This window comes from Protopterus annectens, chromosome 9.part0 (genome assembly GCF_019279795.1).
Source record: "Protopterus annectens isolate FY-2018-M chromosome 9.part0, PAN1.0, whole genome shotgun sequence".
Lineage (NCBI taxonomy): Eukaryota > Metazoa > Chordata > Ceratodontiformes > Protopteridae > Protopterus > Protopterus annectens.
In genome coordinates, this window is record NC_056743.1 from 892,904,725 (window position 1) to 892,919,618 (window position 14,894).

Sequence of the window (14,894 nt, forward strand, 5' to 3'; positions counted from 1 at the left end):
CTTGGAAATAGGTTTGCCCAAAAAGGGTCTATAGAACGAAACAAATAAAATTTACGAAAATTTTTTGTCCTGTGCAAACAGAATCGTAACTGTCTGTGAACATCCAACATGTGTAATTTGTATTCCATCCTGTTGGAAAAATTAGGAAAGAACACAGGCAAATTTAGTCTGATTGATATTGACTGGTGATGTCACTTTAGGAAAAAAGGATGGATTGGTTCGAAGGGAAACCCTATCTTTATGAAAAATCATGTACGGGAATTTTATGGACAAGGCCTGTAATTCCGAAACCCTTCTAGCAGAGGTAATAGCGACCAGAAAAGCTGTTTTCCACAATACAAATTTTAGATCAGCAAAAGCGGCAGGCTCAAAAGGCGGGGTAACCAGAGCTTGGAGAACCATAGTAAGGTCCCACGGGGGGACAAGTTCTCTGACCAGGGGGTGTAGCAAAAAGATGCCTTTGATGAAGGCTTTACACAGTCTAGAAGATGCCAAGGATGCAGAATTCTCACCCACATGAAAATGGGAAATGGCAGCCAACTGAACTTTGACAGTAGAAGAACTAGCTCCGTGCTGGAAAATATCAGCTAGGAAATTAAGAATAGTGGAAATAGGAGCCGTGAAAGGATCTAAACTCCTCTGAGAGGCCCAGAAAGAAAAATGTTTCCACTTGCTGCAATAAACCTTTCTGGCTGAAGACTTATAAGCAGCTCCCAAAAGAGACTTAACTAAGGAGAAAAGTCCGGGAGTCCTAGCAATCACTGAAACTGGAACAGCCAAGACGTGAGCTTCAGGCTGTCCAGATTTGGATGAGGCACCCCCGATGGGTGTGAATTCAGATCCTGAAAAGGATCTAGGATCCAAGGTGGAGCCAGAAGGCGAGAGTAAGGAAGGGAAACTGGCAAGGCCAGAATGGGGCAATAAGGATCACCTTGCTCCCCAGTCGACAAACTTTCTGCAGAAACCTCGGGATGAGAGGGACTGGCGGGTAAGCATACAGAAGACCAGGAGGCCAAGCATGAACTAGAGCATCTCTGGGGGACTACCATGGTGGGGGGTTCAGAGCGAAAAACCTGCTGCACTTCACGTTGGAAGGAGATGCGGAGAGATCGCAGCAAGGTTGACCCCACTCGCTGAAGATCTGTTCTGTTACTGATTCAGAGACCACTCATAACGCATCAGAATGGTCCGCATTAGCCTGTCTGCTAGAATGTTGGACCGTCCCGGAATGTGCGTTGTGATAAGAAAGTGACCAGTGGAGATTGCCCATTCCCACACTTTCATGGCCTCGCGACAAAGGGGATAAGATCTGGTCCCTCCCTGTTTCTTGACATGCCAGACTACCTACTTGTTGTCTGACTGAATAGCAATCGTCCTCAGAGGAAGAATGGCATGAAGGGCCTGTAACGTTAGAAGGACCGCACTCATCTCTAGGACACTGATATGCAAACTGGTCTCTAAGGGGGACCACAGGCCTTGGACTGTCCTGCCCGAACAATGCCCCCCAACCACCAGAGTTGGGAGGCATCCGTGGTCACTGTGGCTTGGGCCGGGGCTGGAACGAAGGGTCGTCCCTCCAAAATGTCCGGAGAGCTCATCCTCCATATGAGGAACAACAGACACACTTGACTTAGATGGATAGGATAGGTTAGTGGTAAATCCAACAGGGACCACTGAACCGCCAAAGTCCACTGAAGAATCCGTATGTGTAGTCGGGCACATGGAAGGAGAATTATGGTAGCCACCATCGAGCCTAGGGCCCTCAATACAGATTCCGCTGTCAGAAGATGAGAATGGTAAATTAGGGAGACATGCATCTTGAGGTTTTGAACTCTCTCCGAGGTCAGGAACACTTTGCCCTGGAGTGTGTTTATCCTGGCACCAATGTAGTCTATCACCTGTACAGCTCTAGTAGAGATTTGCATGAGTTGATTGTGATACTCAAACTCAGGGTAAGTGTCATAAAGTAATCCCTGGTTTGGGAAAGTAGATGCCTGGTGGGAGCAGTGAGGAGCCAATCGTCTTGGTACGGATAGACCTGAATCCCCTAAAGCCTCAGGTGAGCCGCTACCACCGCCATCACTTTGGTAAACACGTTGGAGGCTGTGGTGAGACCAAAGGTTAGGGCTCGAAATTGGTAATGATTGGCCCCTAGCCAGAAGTTATTTTACATTTGCTAACCGGGAAATTCCAACTGGACCAGGTCCATTTTCAGCGGAAGCCCGGGGAGAAAAGCTCCAACATCAGGTTATACAAATACAGTACATCCAGCATAATACACAAAACAGGTTACATCATGTATGCTGAGCATAGTAATATAACAAGAATTAATAAAAACACTCCAGGTAAAAGATATAGAACATGGGCAAAAAGACAACGTCAGTCATACTTTGGTAAGAAAAGAAAATATATCAAGTAAGATTCTACAGTTAAAAGTACCCTTTCAGATGACCAAGCCTACAGGGGATCAGAGCTCCAGCATGTGATCAGAGAGGAAATTGGGGAGTTAATAGTAGTATGGGTAGGGTTATGTGATACAAGGGCATAACCATGTACTAAGAAGGTGCGATTTGAGGGAGTTTTTGAATATGGATGTGGAGGGGGCAGTGGACACAGATAGGGGAAGAGAGTTCCGATTTCTGGCAACGGTGTGGGAGTAGAGTGCTTTCCCTGCATTATTGTTAGCCTTGGTGATGGAGAGGACAGATTTTTCACTGGATCTTAGGTATCGGTTTGTAGTATAGATAGTAAGTAGGTTGGATAATGAGGGTTTTTTCCAGGATATTTGAGAATATTGTAAGCTGTGCCCAGCTGGTGATAGTTAAGTAGCTGTGGTAGCTCAAGCCATTTTAGTTCTTTTAGTGCAACACAGTGATGGGTTCTATAGGTTGAGTTAGTAGCAAACTTGGCTATTTTATTATAGCATGATTCTAGTTTGTCTAGGTCACATTGTCTGATTTGGGCAAAGATTGGTGCTGCGTATAATAGAGTTGAGAGGAGGTGGCTTTGTGCAAGAGTGACTGTTGCTTTTTGTGAGAGAAAGGACTTATGCCTGTATAGGGAGCCTAGTTTTTTGTGTACTAGTTTTATGGTATGTGAGATGTGAACATCAAAGTGGAGATTATTGTCTATTTCAATGCCCAGAAGTTTGGTATGGTTAGAAGGGGAGATGGTGGTGCCGTCCTTAGATGTTATGGTAAAGGAGATGTTTTTTTTGATCTATTAAAGGAGAAACTTGAGAGCTTTTTGGTTACCATGAGCTTTAGTAATGGCCAAGTCAGACCGGAGGATGGTATCTGAACCCAACAGTTTAGGACAGAATGAAAATTGACAACACTGATAGTTATTGTACTTAACAAAATACTAGATTCCGTGTTGCAGTGTTCTGTCCACCTCAACGGATGGGTTATCACATCAGACTAGATCAGACCAATGCACTTCAAGAGTATGTATCAAGGGCTCTGGGTCCTCCCCTATCCATAATTTCCTCTGGTCCTCCAGATTACCTTAAATCGAGTTTGCCTGCTTGAAGCTATCACTTCAACCAGTGGAAAAAAAGACCCATCAACCTTTATAACTGAGCATAAAAAATGAATAACAGCTTCTGGTTGTCAAAAAAAGACAAGGCCCCTGGTCAGGTCCAACCAAACAACCAAGAACCAAAAAGTGACAATTGAGGATGCAAGATGGACACAGAAAATGTTGAGCTGGATGAAACAAGGCAACACAGATCTAGCATTACGTTAAGCACATATCTTGTGTGTCCAGTGTTGTCTTTCCCATCTGTCTTAATGGATGGGAAAGATTTCCAAGCTATCTAAAACCCAGGTGGATTCATGGAAGGATATTCCAAAGTTTTGTGGAGCCAAAGGAGGTACACAGTCTAGACTGTACATTCAAGTTTATAATGTGACAAGTATGAAATGTTGACCAAGTAGCCACAGCACATATCTAATCCATGGGTATTGTAGCAAAGTAAGCAATGGAGAAAGCCACAGTTCTAGATGAGAGATCCTTTGGTTTGCAAGACAAGGTTAACCCTTTGCAACATAACATTCGCATCCCATGGAGAAAATGGATCCCTGATAGGAGGTCTAAGGAGAAATGTTTCTTTCAGAAAAGCTTTGAAATATTTCAAGGAGGTCATTCATGGATGTTTAATTTTGGCAAAAGTAAAAACTGGAAATGTCCACTAACTGCAGTTAGACGTTAAAAAAAGCTAGCACTCTGTCAGCAAAAGTGTCTTGGCCAAAACCATGAGATTTCCAAAACCACAACCATTTACCACCCTTTTGGTTTTGGGCAAAGGTCCTTTGGGCACTGGAAAAAAGTACGGTTTTGTACCTACCATAAATGTAGATGTCCGATAGGAATGCATCTGCAGTCCTTACAAATGGGTTGTCCTGTCGTCAGGCAGCCCTTCGATCGGCCGGATTCCAAAGTCTGGGTCTGGCCTCGGCTGGTGTCGCACTTCACCCAACGTCATTGCGGCAGTTATTCGGGTATAAAGGCATCAGCCGACGCCATTTTCCTCAGTGTTTCTTGCCCCAGATGCCAGGAGCCCACTAAGAAGGCTAAATTTGGATAAATGCAAATGGTTCCAAATAGTGGAGAGCAAACAAAAAATAAGCATGTATGTACATATATACAAACAAATACACCATAATAGATTCCCCCAGCTAGCTACAAGATGGGCAAATACCCTAGGAGTACCACAGAGGGGAAAGGAGGGTGGGTAATCCTGACTGCAGATGCATTCCTATCGGACATCTACATTTATGGTAGGTACAAAACTGTACTATGTCCTTCAAGGATGCACCTGCAGTCCTTACAAATGGGTAGAATACCATAGCCCAACTGAGGGAGGAGGAGAAATTAGTTTATGGTGTAGTTAAGATCCCTTGCAAAACAGCAGTGGCAAAACCTGCTCGGGATCTGGTGTATAAAGGTAAATTATAATGCTTGGCAAATGTATGCACGGAGCTCCAAGTAGCAGCCTCTAAAATGTCTTTGGTAGCCACTCCTCGTAAGAAAGCTGTGGTAGTGGCTGTAGCCCCTGTAGAGTGAGGCTTGATGTTTTCTGGAGTTTTCTTCCCATGGTAGGAGTAACAAAATCTAATGCAATTTCCTATCCATTTAGAGATTGTCTGTTTTGAAATTGCTTTTCCTTCCATTCCTGTCGCATATGCTACCAGTAGCTGGTCAGTCTTTCTATTGCTCTTGGTCCTGTCCAGGTAGTAACGTAATTGCCTTTGTACATCCAAGGTATGCAACAGTCTTTCTCCCCTGTTCTGCGGGTTGGGGAAGAATGTAGGTAGGTGGATAGCTTGATTTAAAGATACTCTGGAGACCACCTTTGGCATAAAAGTAGGATTAGTTCTCATGGATACTCTATCTTGATGGAAGATCAGGAAGGGTTGTACTGCCATTAATGCCTGTAGCTCAGATACCCTTCTTGCTGAAGTGATTGCAAGCAGGAAAGCAGTTTTCCATGATAAGTACTGTAATTCTGCTGTTGCTGCTGGCTCGAAAGGAGGGAGTGTCAACTTTTCTAACACGAAGTTCAAGTCCCATGCTGGCAATGGTGGCTTCCTAGGTGGTTTTACATTTTTAATTCCTCTCAGAAACTGCCTGAGCAGAGGATGTGAGAAGAGTGGAGGATCCAAGTTGTATTCTGCTGAGATAGCTGATGCATGAATCTTAATGGAAGAATAGGACAGGCCGTTGTGGAAGAGCTCTGCCAAGTATTCCAGGATGTTAGCTATGTTTACCAGTGACACATTCTCTCCTTTTGCAGTACTCCAAATGAGATATCTTTTCCATTTTGCTGAATAATTTTTTCTTGTTGAGGGTCTGCGAGCCTCCAAGATAATGTCTTTAACCCTTTGGGATAAATTTGGGTTATTTGGTCTTATGCAATGTTCCAGGCAGTCAGCTGCAGTGTTTTCAGGTTTGGATGCAGGGTGTTGTAGTTATTCTGTGTTAACAGTAAGGGAACTAGAGGTAGAGTCCATATTTGTTCCCGAGACATGCTCCTCAGTAATGGGTACCAATGCTGCCTTGGCCAGTCTGGAGCTATCAGGATGATCCTTGGACGGTCCTCTGATTTTCAATAGCACCTTGTGCATCAAAGGAAGTGGTGGGAATGCATATGCTGTCAGGTTTTTCCAACTGAAAGATAGGGAGTCCACTTTCCAAGCAAGTGGGTGGTACGTCCTTGTGCAGAATTTCTGCAGTTGGTGATTGCGTGGGGATGCAAATAAGTCTATTTCTGGTAGCCCCCACTGTCTTGTAATGGTTTTGAAGATGTCCGGATGCAGCATCCATTCGTGGGCATCCGTGGCAGTTCTGCTTAGTATGTCTGCTAGAATGTTTTCTTTTCCTGGCACAAAAATTGCTTGTAACTGGATGTTGAAGCTCAGGGCCACATTCCAGAGGTCCATTGCCATCCGGCATAGAGGGTACGAATGTGTGCCTCCCTGCTTGTTGATGTACCACATAACTGTGGTGTTGTCTGTCCTTATCAACAGTGGGCCTTGTTGAAGAAATGGTCTGAATGTCTGAATTGCCAGTTTTACTGCCAGCATTTCCTTTTGATTTATGTGTAGGTGCAGCTGGTCTTGAGTCCATAAGCCTTGTATGCACTTGTCCAGCATGTGCGCCCCCCAACCGAGGTCTGAGGCGTCCGTTGTGATTGTCTGGCTTGGTTGAGTGCTGTGGAAGGGCAGTCCTTTGTTTGATTGACAGGCCTGAGCCCACCATTGGAATTCTTGTTGCAGGCATGGGATTATTGGAATTTGGGTTTCTAGGCTGTGCTTGCGCTGAGACCATAAATTCCTTAGGTACCACTGTAACTTTCTCATATGCAGTCTGGCATGTGGAACCAATATTATGCAGGATGCCATGTAACCGAGAGCTTGCAGGACTTTTCTTGCTGTTAGCTGGTTCTGCTTTGTCAATGCCAAGAAGTAGAGAGGGAGTTGCTCCTGTTTTTCTGCTGTTAGGAATGCCATTTGTCTTGATGTGTCCAGTTCTGCACCCAAAAAGGTTATCCTTTGGGATGGTATCAGTCTTGACTTTTTTATATTGACTATGTATCCCAGGGCTTGCAGTAGATAAATGACCCTTTTCAAGTCTTCTGTTAGTTTGTTTTTGTTGTCCACTTGTAACAGGCAGTCGTCCAGGTAAGGGTAAATTTGAATTCCCTGAAGCCTGCAATGAGCAATTACTGATGCCAGGCATTTCGTGAATACTCTGGGTGCAGTAGATAAGCCAAAGGGCAATGCTGAGAATTGATAATGCTCTGATCCTGCAAGAAATCTGAGGTATCTTCTGCAATTTGGTTGTATGGGGACGTGCAGGTATGCCTCCTTGAGATCTAGAGTTACCAGCCAAGACTCCTTGCCCAGCATGGGAAGAAGCTGCTGTAGGGTCAGCATTTTGAATTTTGGGACAATGAGGAATGTGTTTAAAGCGGACAGGTCGAGAATAGGTCTCCATTGGTTTTATTTCCTTGGTACCAGGAAGAGTCTGGAGTAAAATCCCTGTCCTTGTTCCATACGTGGTACCTTTTCTACAGCTCTCATGCTTAGTAAGTGAGTTATTTGTTTTAGAGCTTCTGCCTTTTGATTTGGAGGTAGGTTTGGCATTCCTCTCTTCCTTGGTAGAGTATGGAAGTGAAACCTGTAACCTTGGTCTATTGTCTGCAAAATCCACTTGTCTCCTGTGATGTAATGCCAGTTTATTGAAAATAAGGCTAGCTTCCCGCCTAAGGGTGCTTCTAGTTGTTCCCTGGTAGGCGGTGCCAGAGCCAAGTCACTGTGATTGTCCTGTAGTAGTGGTGGTGGTGGCGGCTGCATCTGTGGCTGTACCTCGCTGGTTGTTAGCCTGCCACTGACGTCCCCTGTAGGCACCTCTGGATTGACCTCTGCCTCTTGAGCGCCTATTCCTGCCTCTCTGAGCTCTGGAGGTGTCTGGAAAGGACCAATTTTTGGAGGGCCAATTCCTGCTAAACCTTGGAGGTTGGACCTGTAAGAAATCTTTCACTGTCTGGACAGATTTTGCCTTCTCTTCCATCTTCTTCAGCACCTGTTGTGCAGGAGAGCCAAACAAATTGATCTTGTCCATGGGAGCATCTAGCAGCTTTGATTTGACATGATCTGGTAAGGCCTGTTCTTTCAACCATGCATGTCTTCTGATCACTGTGCCAGTCATGGCTGATCTAAAGGAAGCTTCCAGTGCATCATAGCCGCATTTTAAGGAATGATTACTGACCTGCTGAATGTTATGTACCATTTCCTGAACAGATTTTTTGTCTAATGGTTCATCTGAGGACAGCTTTTTAGTTAACTGGTCTAACATAAATTCTTGATACTGGATCATATGGAATTGACAGTTCAAGGCCCTAGCTGAAAGAGTAGCAGAAGTGTAAACTTTTTTACCCCATCTCTCTAAGGACCTGGATTCCCTTTCAGAGGGGAGGGGGTTTTTGGCAGAGGTAGCTGCTACAGCTTTAGGTCTCTGTGAGATAGTTTTGGGATCTGCAAAAGGAGCCTTATACAAATGATAATGTGTGTCCGGGACCCTGTAGTACCTATCGGGCTTAGCAGGGGCCGGAGGAAGAGAATCAGGAGCAGTACAAGCATCATTAAAAGCATCATCCACAACAGTAAGTACTGGAGGAATGGCTAAAGGCCTATGCTGTGGCAAATGCAGGAAGGTTCTAAGCCTTTTCCTAGTGTCTAAAAAATCCTGGCCCTGCCATTGAAATTGTTCCCTCATAGCATGCAAGGTTTCCCCAAAAGAAAATTCCTCAGGCGGAGAGGCAGAAGGAATGGACTCTTCTGCATCAGAGTCCTCATAAGGAGAAAAGGGGGCCTCTGGAGGGTTTGAATTATCTGATTCATCAGAGGAGCCATCTGAAGAAACTGGCTCAGGGGGCTCTACTCTAGTCCTCTTCTCTGGAGGTGGGTGAGAGGCCCTGTCTGAATGTGGTTGGGATCCCCGGATCAAAGAAATGAGATCCTCTGCTAGACTAAGCATTTGTGAACTAGAACTGGGCCTGTGAGAGTGGGTCTTAGCAGGCACAGTTTTGGAAGTTTTTGCCCTGGCAAAGGCCTTAATCGACATGGATGCAGGAGGCCTAGCAGCTCCACGTGCAGGGGTAGAAATATCCAAAGGGATAGTATCGGATAAATCCTGTGTACCTGCAAGAGCAGGTGGGATTTCAGTAGCAGATTCAGCCAAGCTGGATGAGGCCTCGGTAAGAGGCAAGCTTTCGGCCGAAGGAAGAACCGTGGACTCGGTTTCAGCCGAAACCGAGACACTCGCGGTAGGCTTAACCGCGGTTTCGGTCGAAACTGCGGACCGCGAGTGTCTGTCCTTTTCCTTGCGTTTTTTAGAAATTTGCGCTGTCGGAGGATCCTACGGCATAATGTAAGCAAAATCTGAGCCGAAAAACTCTTCAGCAAATTCCGACCGACGTCTAAGCGTTCGTCGGTTGAAAGAAGCACAGGCTAGACAAGCTGCTACGTCGTGGTCTGGGCCTAAGCAAGGCAAACAGTAAGAGTGGAAATCTTTATGAGGTATTTGTTTCCCACAAGTTAAACAGTTATTCACTTTTTCTGACATCGGCTGAGGCAAGAAAGAGTCCCCAACGGGGTACTTAGCTTTTTAGAAGTCTTCGGTAGTAGTAGAAGTATTCGGTAGTAGTAATCTCTGGTTCTGACTGACCGGCACTTGCGAACAGCTTCTGCTTCGGGTGCCACGCGGCAAGAAAGACTGGGGAAAATGGCGTTGGCTGATGCCTTTATACCCGAATAACTGCCGCAATGACGTCGGGTGAAGTGCGACACCAGCCGAGGCCAGACCCAGACTTTGGAATCCAGCCGACCGAAGGGCTGCCTGACGACAGGACAACCCATTTGTAAGGACTGCAGATGCATCCTTGAAGGACATCATATGCCTACTTCAGTCTTGCCCCCCCCCCCACCCACCCCATTTGCTTCTGCTAAGCATCTTTAACTTTTGGTCCAAAGAGCACTGAACAATCAAAGACAGCATTAAAGGAGGATATCTTGAAACCTTCCTCAAAATCAAAGGGACGCGTATCCAGGCATAACAAACAGCAATTCCAGTGCCTACTACCCTTGCCTTTCCATCAGCTGTATTGGACAGCAGGCACGCATGGACATGCTCGTCACAGACTGCAGATTAGCTAGCTGTGACTCCCCAAATTTCTGAATGTCAGCAGACAGATTACTAGAGATGGAATTTAACTGTTCCTTAGTCAAATCCCTCTGGAAATGTGTCATATGGGGTAAATGTAATTCAGTGTGTGGAATGCAAACATAACTGAAGCATAGGTCCAATTTCCAAAATCTGTCCAGCACCCTTAACTCTGTTACCTGGATGAATACATGTGCTCTCTGAGAGCTTCTTTTTGGTGACTGCTGCAGCAACCATGGCATCTACCGGAGGACCTTGCTCCAATGAGATTTATTCTTAAGTGCAACCAAAATTCTGTTCAGTTTCTGTGGGATAGGCTCCACTACATCGGGATCCTACCAGGCCAGCAGAGAAACTAAATCAATCAGCTAATCAGTGGACGAAACCACCAAGGAAGTAGATATGCCAGCCCCAAAAGACTTGAGGAATACCAGCGCTTCTGAGTGCACTTCGGTGGACCAACCTCTTCTCTCTTTCATCAATTCTAGAATATTGCTTAAAGGGGATGTCTTCCAGACGAAATCCTGGGGATGCCTCTCCCCCTTCTCAAAATCGGTATCTTCAGTGATAGGCTCTGGAGTCTAGCCCAGATGTCTTCTCTTGCAGTCCTGTTTCCTACAGCCCTTCCCCATGGGGACTTCTGGGGAAGGGTCAGAATTGAAAGGGGAGCTCACTACATAAGCGTCTATATTATCTTGTCGAAAGATGACAATATCGAACGGCAAAAGCATCGAAAATGCTGTACATTGAAACTGTTCTTGTGGGGGGCTATGCCCCCCACACCCCCCGCTAATTATATATACCAACTCCGAGGTCGCACTACAGTGAAGAAAGGGCAAATTTTCTCATCTCCACTGTACCATGGTCCCGCACCAACACTTTTGATGCATGGCATTTACGACATTATCGCCGTTCCATATTTTCAACTTGCGATAATGTGAAGTAGACCCCCACATAAGACATTATCACCACAGCAACTCGGTTAAGTGTACAGCTGCAAAAACTGCACTGCTGGTAGAACACAAAAGATGAATCAATTAAATGAGTAAGAGAAATTTACTTTGGTTCATTCAAATCACACCCCAGATGACAACATCCGGCTAGAAATATGTACTAGGAATCCTCTATAGTGTAATGAGCTTCACAGATTAGCATCAGTAATACTTTAAATTACAACCTTTGCAATTCCTGGTCTTACCTGGTTATCATCTTTATCTAAACTAGCATCATCCCTTTTAAGAATGAATCTCTTTTGGAAATCCATTAGCTTCTCATCTCTTATGTGCTCTGAAAATCTCTGTTCTGGTCTAAAAAGCAATAAAACAAACAAATATGTTAAATTAAAACAACATACACATAGGACACCGCAGTTCTGAGGATAAGCTCTATAAACATGCAAGCTACCACTAACAAAAGTAGACCATAAAGAAAGCCTACAAAGCATTATTTCTTTTAGCAAGGCTTAAACATCACAGTACCTTCCTGCACTGCTTGTGGCTAAAAGTTAGTTGCATAAAAATGAGTGTTTAGCAAGCTCATTACATTAAAAGCTCACTGCCTTCTGTTAACTGCCCTCAGTATCATCACTGATGAATTTAACATAGGAAACAACATTTATTCTTTCAAAGTGTTTTCTCGGCTTACATTCTTGTACTGCAGGTTTTGTTAATAATGACAGCTTTTCCAGTTTGGTCAACGTTATGATCCATGCCAAAGTAAGCAGCTACTCGATGTAAGAGCATCCGATGATATGAACTCATTTGTGGAAACTTTCTAAACTGATTACTGAAGGGAAAAAAAAATAAAAAAGTTACACACAAGAACAAGCTTTAAAGCTGTACAGATGCAAAACCTCATCTATATATCCAAACAAACATCTAACACCATCAGAATGAATGCAGTAACAAGCTGGGATTAAACACACTGAGAAGACAAAATATTCTGATATATACTATTCACTGTTAAAAGCCCCCAGTTGTACAAAAATTGGGGTATTTTTCCTATAGATAATTTTAAGAACTTCTCATTTATTTATTTAGCCAATTAAATGAAAAGAATTTAAACAGCCTATGTTTTTTTCTATGGCTGTTTTATGTTTCTTCCAAATATTCTTGACATCTGTCAAAGATTTTAACCCTCTGCCTTTGCATGCTGGCTAAGTCATACAGCAGCTTCACACTTAACGGAATAAAAGCAGTTCTTCCTGCTGCTGCCATTCATCCTGCAGCTTAAGACTGTGTTCCTTACCCTTATACACTGCTCTGAGTCTTTCATTTTTGGGGTTTCACAATACACACACTGTATTGCAAGCAAAAAATTAAAAAGTCACTTAAAATACTAAACAGTATCAAAGAACTATTATTTTATATTCCATTATCCATCATTCAATCATGCCGGCTCCATCTCAACTAATACTGCACATCATTCCATGACTCTACTGCCTTTCTAGAAAGATATGTCATATCAGTGCCCTCATCTTTAACTGCTTGTACTGTGGGGAAGCATAGGCCATAAAAAGTGGCACCCGCACGTACCATCCTCAGAACTGAATGCCCCAGTCAGAACACCAGTCCAAGGATAAAAAAATAGGAGAGGCAAATTATCATCCAGAGAAAATCAAGGACCAAGGGGGAAGGAGGGTGGGATAGAATACTGCAATATGGAAGAGAAGAGAAGGACAGCTATAATTATGATAAGATTTTACACAGATACTCTATGTCCTTCTATTCCCATGTAGCAGTATTCATAACATAATGGAGAGGACCAAAGCTCATTAAAGGTAAAGGGAGGATGGAACAAAGGAACTCTCCACAAAACCTTGCAGGATTGCCCTAGCAAACCCTGCGCTGGATGTGTAGATGCCATACAGCTTGTAATGTTTGGTAAAGGCGTGTGGACAGACTACCATGTAGCTGCCTCCAAGATGGAAGCAGTATCTAATCTTTTGAAAATATACCAGATGAAGCCACAGCCCTGATGGAATAAGCTTTCACAGAGGAAGAAAGTTTTGCCATGGAAACCATAGCAGAAAGAGATGGACTTAGAAATTCATGAAGAGAGAGTCTGTTTTGAGACAGGCTCTCTCTGCACCCTGGGGTGAAAGGAAGCAAAAAGTTGCTCAGATTTCCTAAAGCACTTGGTTTTATCAAAGTAAAATCTGAGCTGATCGTGCATATCCAAAGTATGTAACACCTTTTCACTGGAATTTTGAGGTGAGGGGAAGAAGGTAGATAGATTAATAGATTGGTTAAGGGACAAATTATTAACCACCTTGGGCATGAAAGAGGGATTAGTATGGAGAGAGAGAGAGACCCCATCTTTGTGGAAAAATGAGGAAAGGTTGAGATAGCATTAAAACTTGGGAGTTCAGAGACTCTCCTAGCAGAAGTGATGGCCACCAGCAGCACAGTCTTTCAAGTGCAATGCTTTAAGGAAGGTGTCCCAGCATGCTCAGAGGGCTTGGTTGAGTTTTTCCAGCACAAAATTCAAATCCCAAGGTGGTGTAACAGGTTTCCTAGGAAGTCTAATATGAAGGACACCTTCAAGAAAGAGCTTAACGTCTAGCCTAGAGGTTAAGGGAGGAGATATAGGTAGACATGCAGAAATGGCAGATAAATAGGCTTTTACAGAATAAGCCAATCCGGCCTTAAGCAGCTCACATAAATAAGACAAAACTAGAGGGATATCCACAGAGAATGTATCTAGCTGTTTCTTTAGACACCAGATGGAGAACCTCTTCCATTTCGACAAGTAGGATTTCCTAGTATTAGATTTCCTGGCCTCCTGCAGGGCTAGAAGCACATCAGAGAAAAGGTGTTGAAAAGGGATCGGAAGCCTGTCACCTGAAGAGTTAGGTTCAGGGTTGCTAAGTGTGGGTGAATAAGTGATCCCTTGCCTTGAGTGAGAAGATCCACCCTGTCCGGTAACTTGCGATGACTGCCCTTAGTTAAATGCAGAAGAGGGAACCAGTGCTGGCTTGGCCAAAAGGGGGTCATCAACCAGATTTTTGATTTGTCCTGCTGAATCTTCAGAACTTCCTAAATCAGTGGGAATGGGAGAATGCATAAACAAAGATCCTCTTCCAGGATACTGAAAGGGTGCCCACCTTCCAAACCAGGGGACCTGGGACTCTGGCATAAAAATGTGGAAGTTGTCTGGTCAGAGTGGAGGCAAAAAGATCTATTTGAGGTGTACCCCACCAGTAAAGAATGTCCAGAAACACATCCCTGTGGTGCATCCATTCATGGGACTGAGTCATGGACATGATAGAGTGTCTGCCAGAACATTTAATGTAAACTGCTTGTAAGGTGACTTTTGAGTGGGAAACAATCTCTTAAGTATGAAGAACCAACAAGCAAAGCAGACAAGACCCCTCCCCCTCGTTTGCTCACATACCAAAGGAGAGTGGTAATGTATGAACAGCTCCAGGTGGACTGGGCAAAGAGAAGATTGGAAAGCTTTAACAACAAAAATCAAAGCCATCATTTCTTTGTTGCTTGTGTATTCCTTCCTGATAGAAGGGTCCAAAGACTCTGGATTTTCAGGTTTCCCAAAGTTGCTCCCCACCCAAAGTCTGAGGCATCTGTGAACAGCTCCTATACACAAAGAGGAGGTTGCAGAGGGAGGCCACGGTTCAGTGAAATTTGCTGAATCCATCACTGAAGTTC

General features: G+C 44.2%; 1 protein-coding gene across 1 annotated transcript in view; it reads right to left on the reverse strand.

The window, feature by feature from the left end:
• The window catches only part of R3HDM2 (R3H domain containing 2), a 2,908,810-nt gene that overhangs the window by 2,511,102 nt on the left and 382,814 nt on the right, over positions 1 to 14,894 (reverse strand). The window contains exons 4-5 of the mRNA XM_044083626.1: positions 11,872 to 12,012; positions 11,426 to 11,534 (exon numbers count right to left, since the gene is read on the reverse strand). Of these exons, the coding sequence (XP_043939561.1) occupies positions 11,426 to 11,534; positions 11,872 to 12,012 (250 nt within the window). The remainder of the gene's footprint in view (positions 1 to 11,425; positions 11,535 to 11,871; positions 12,013 to 14,894) is intronic.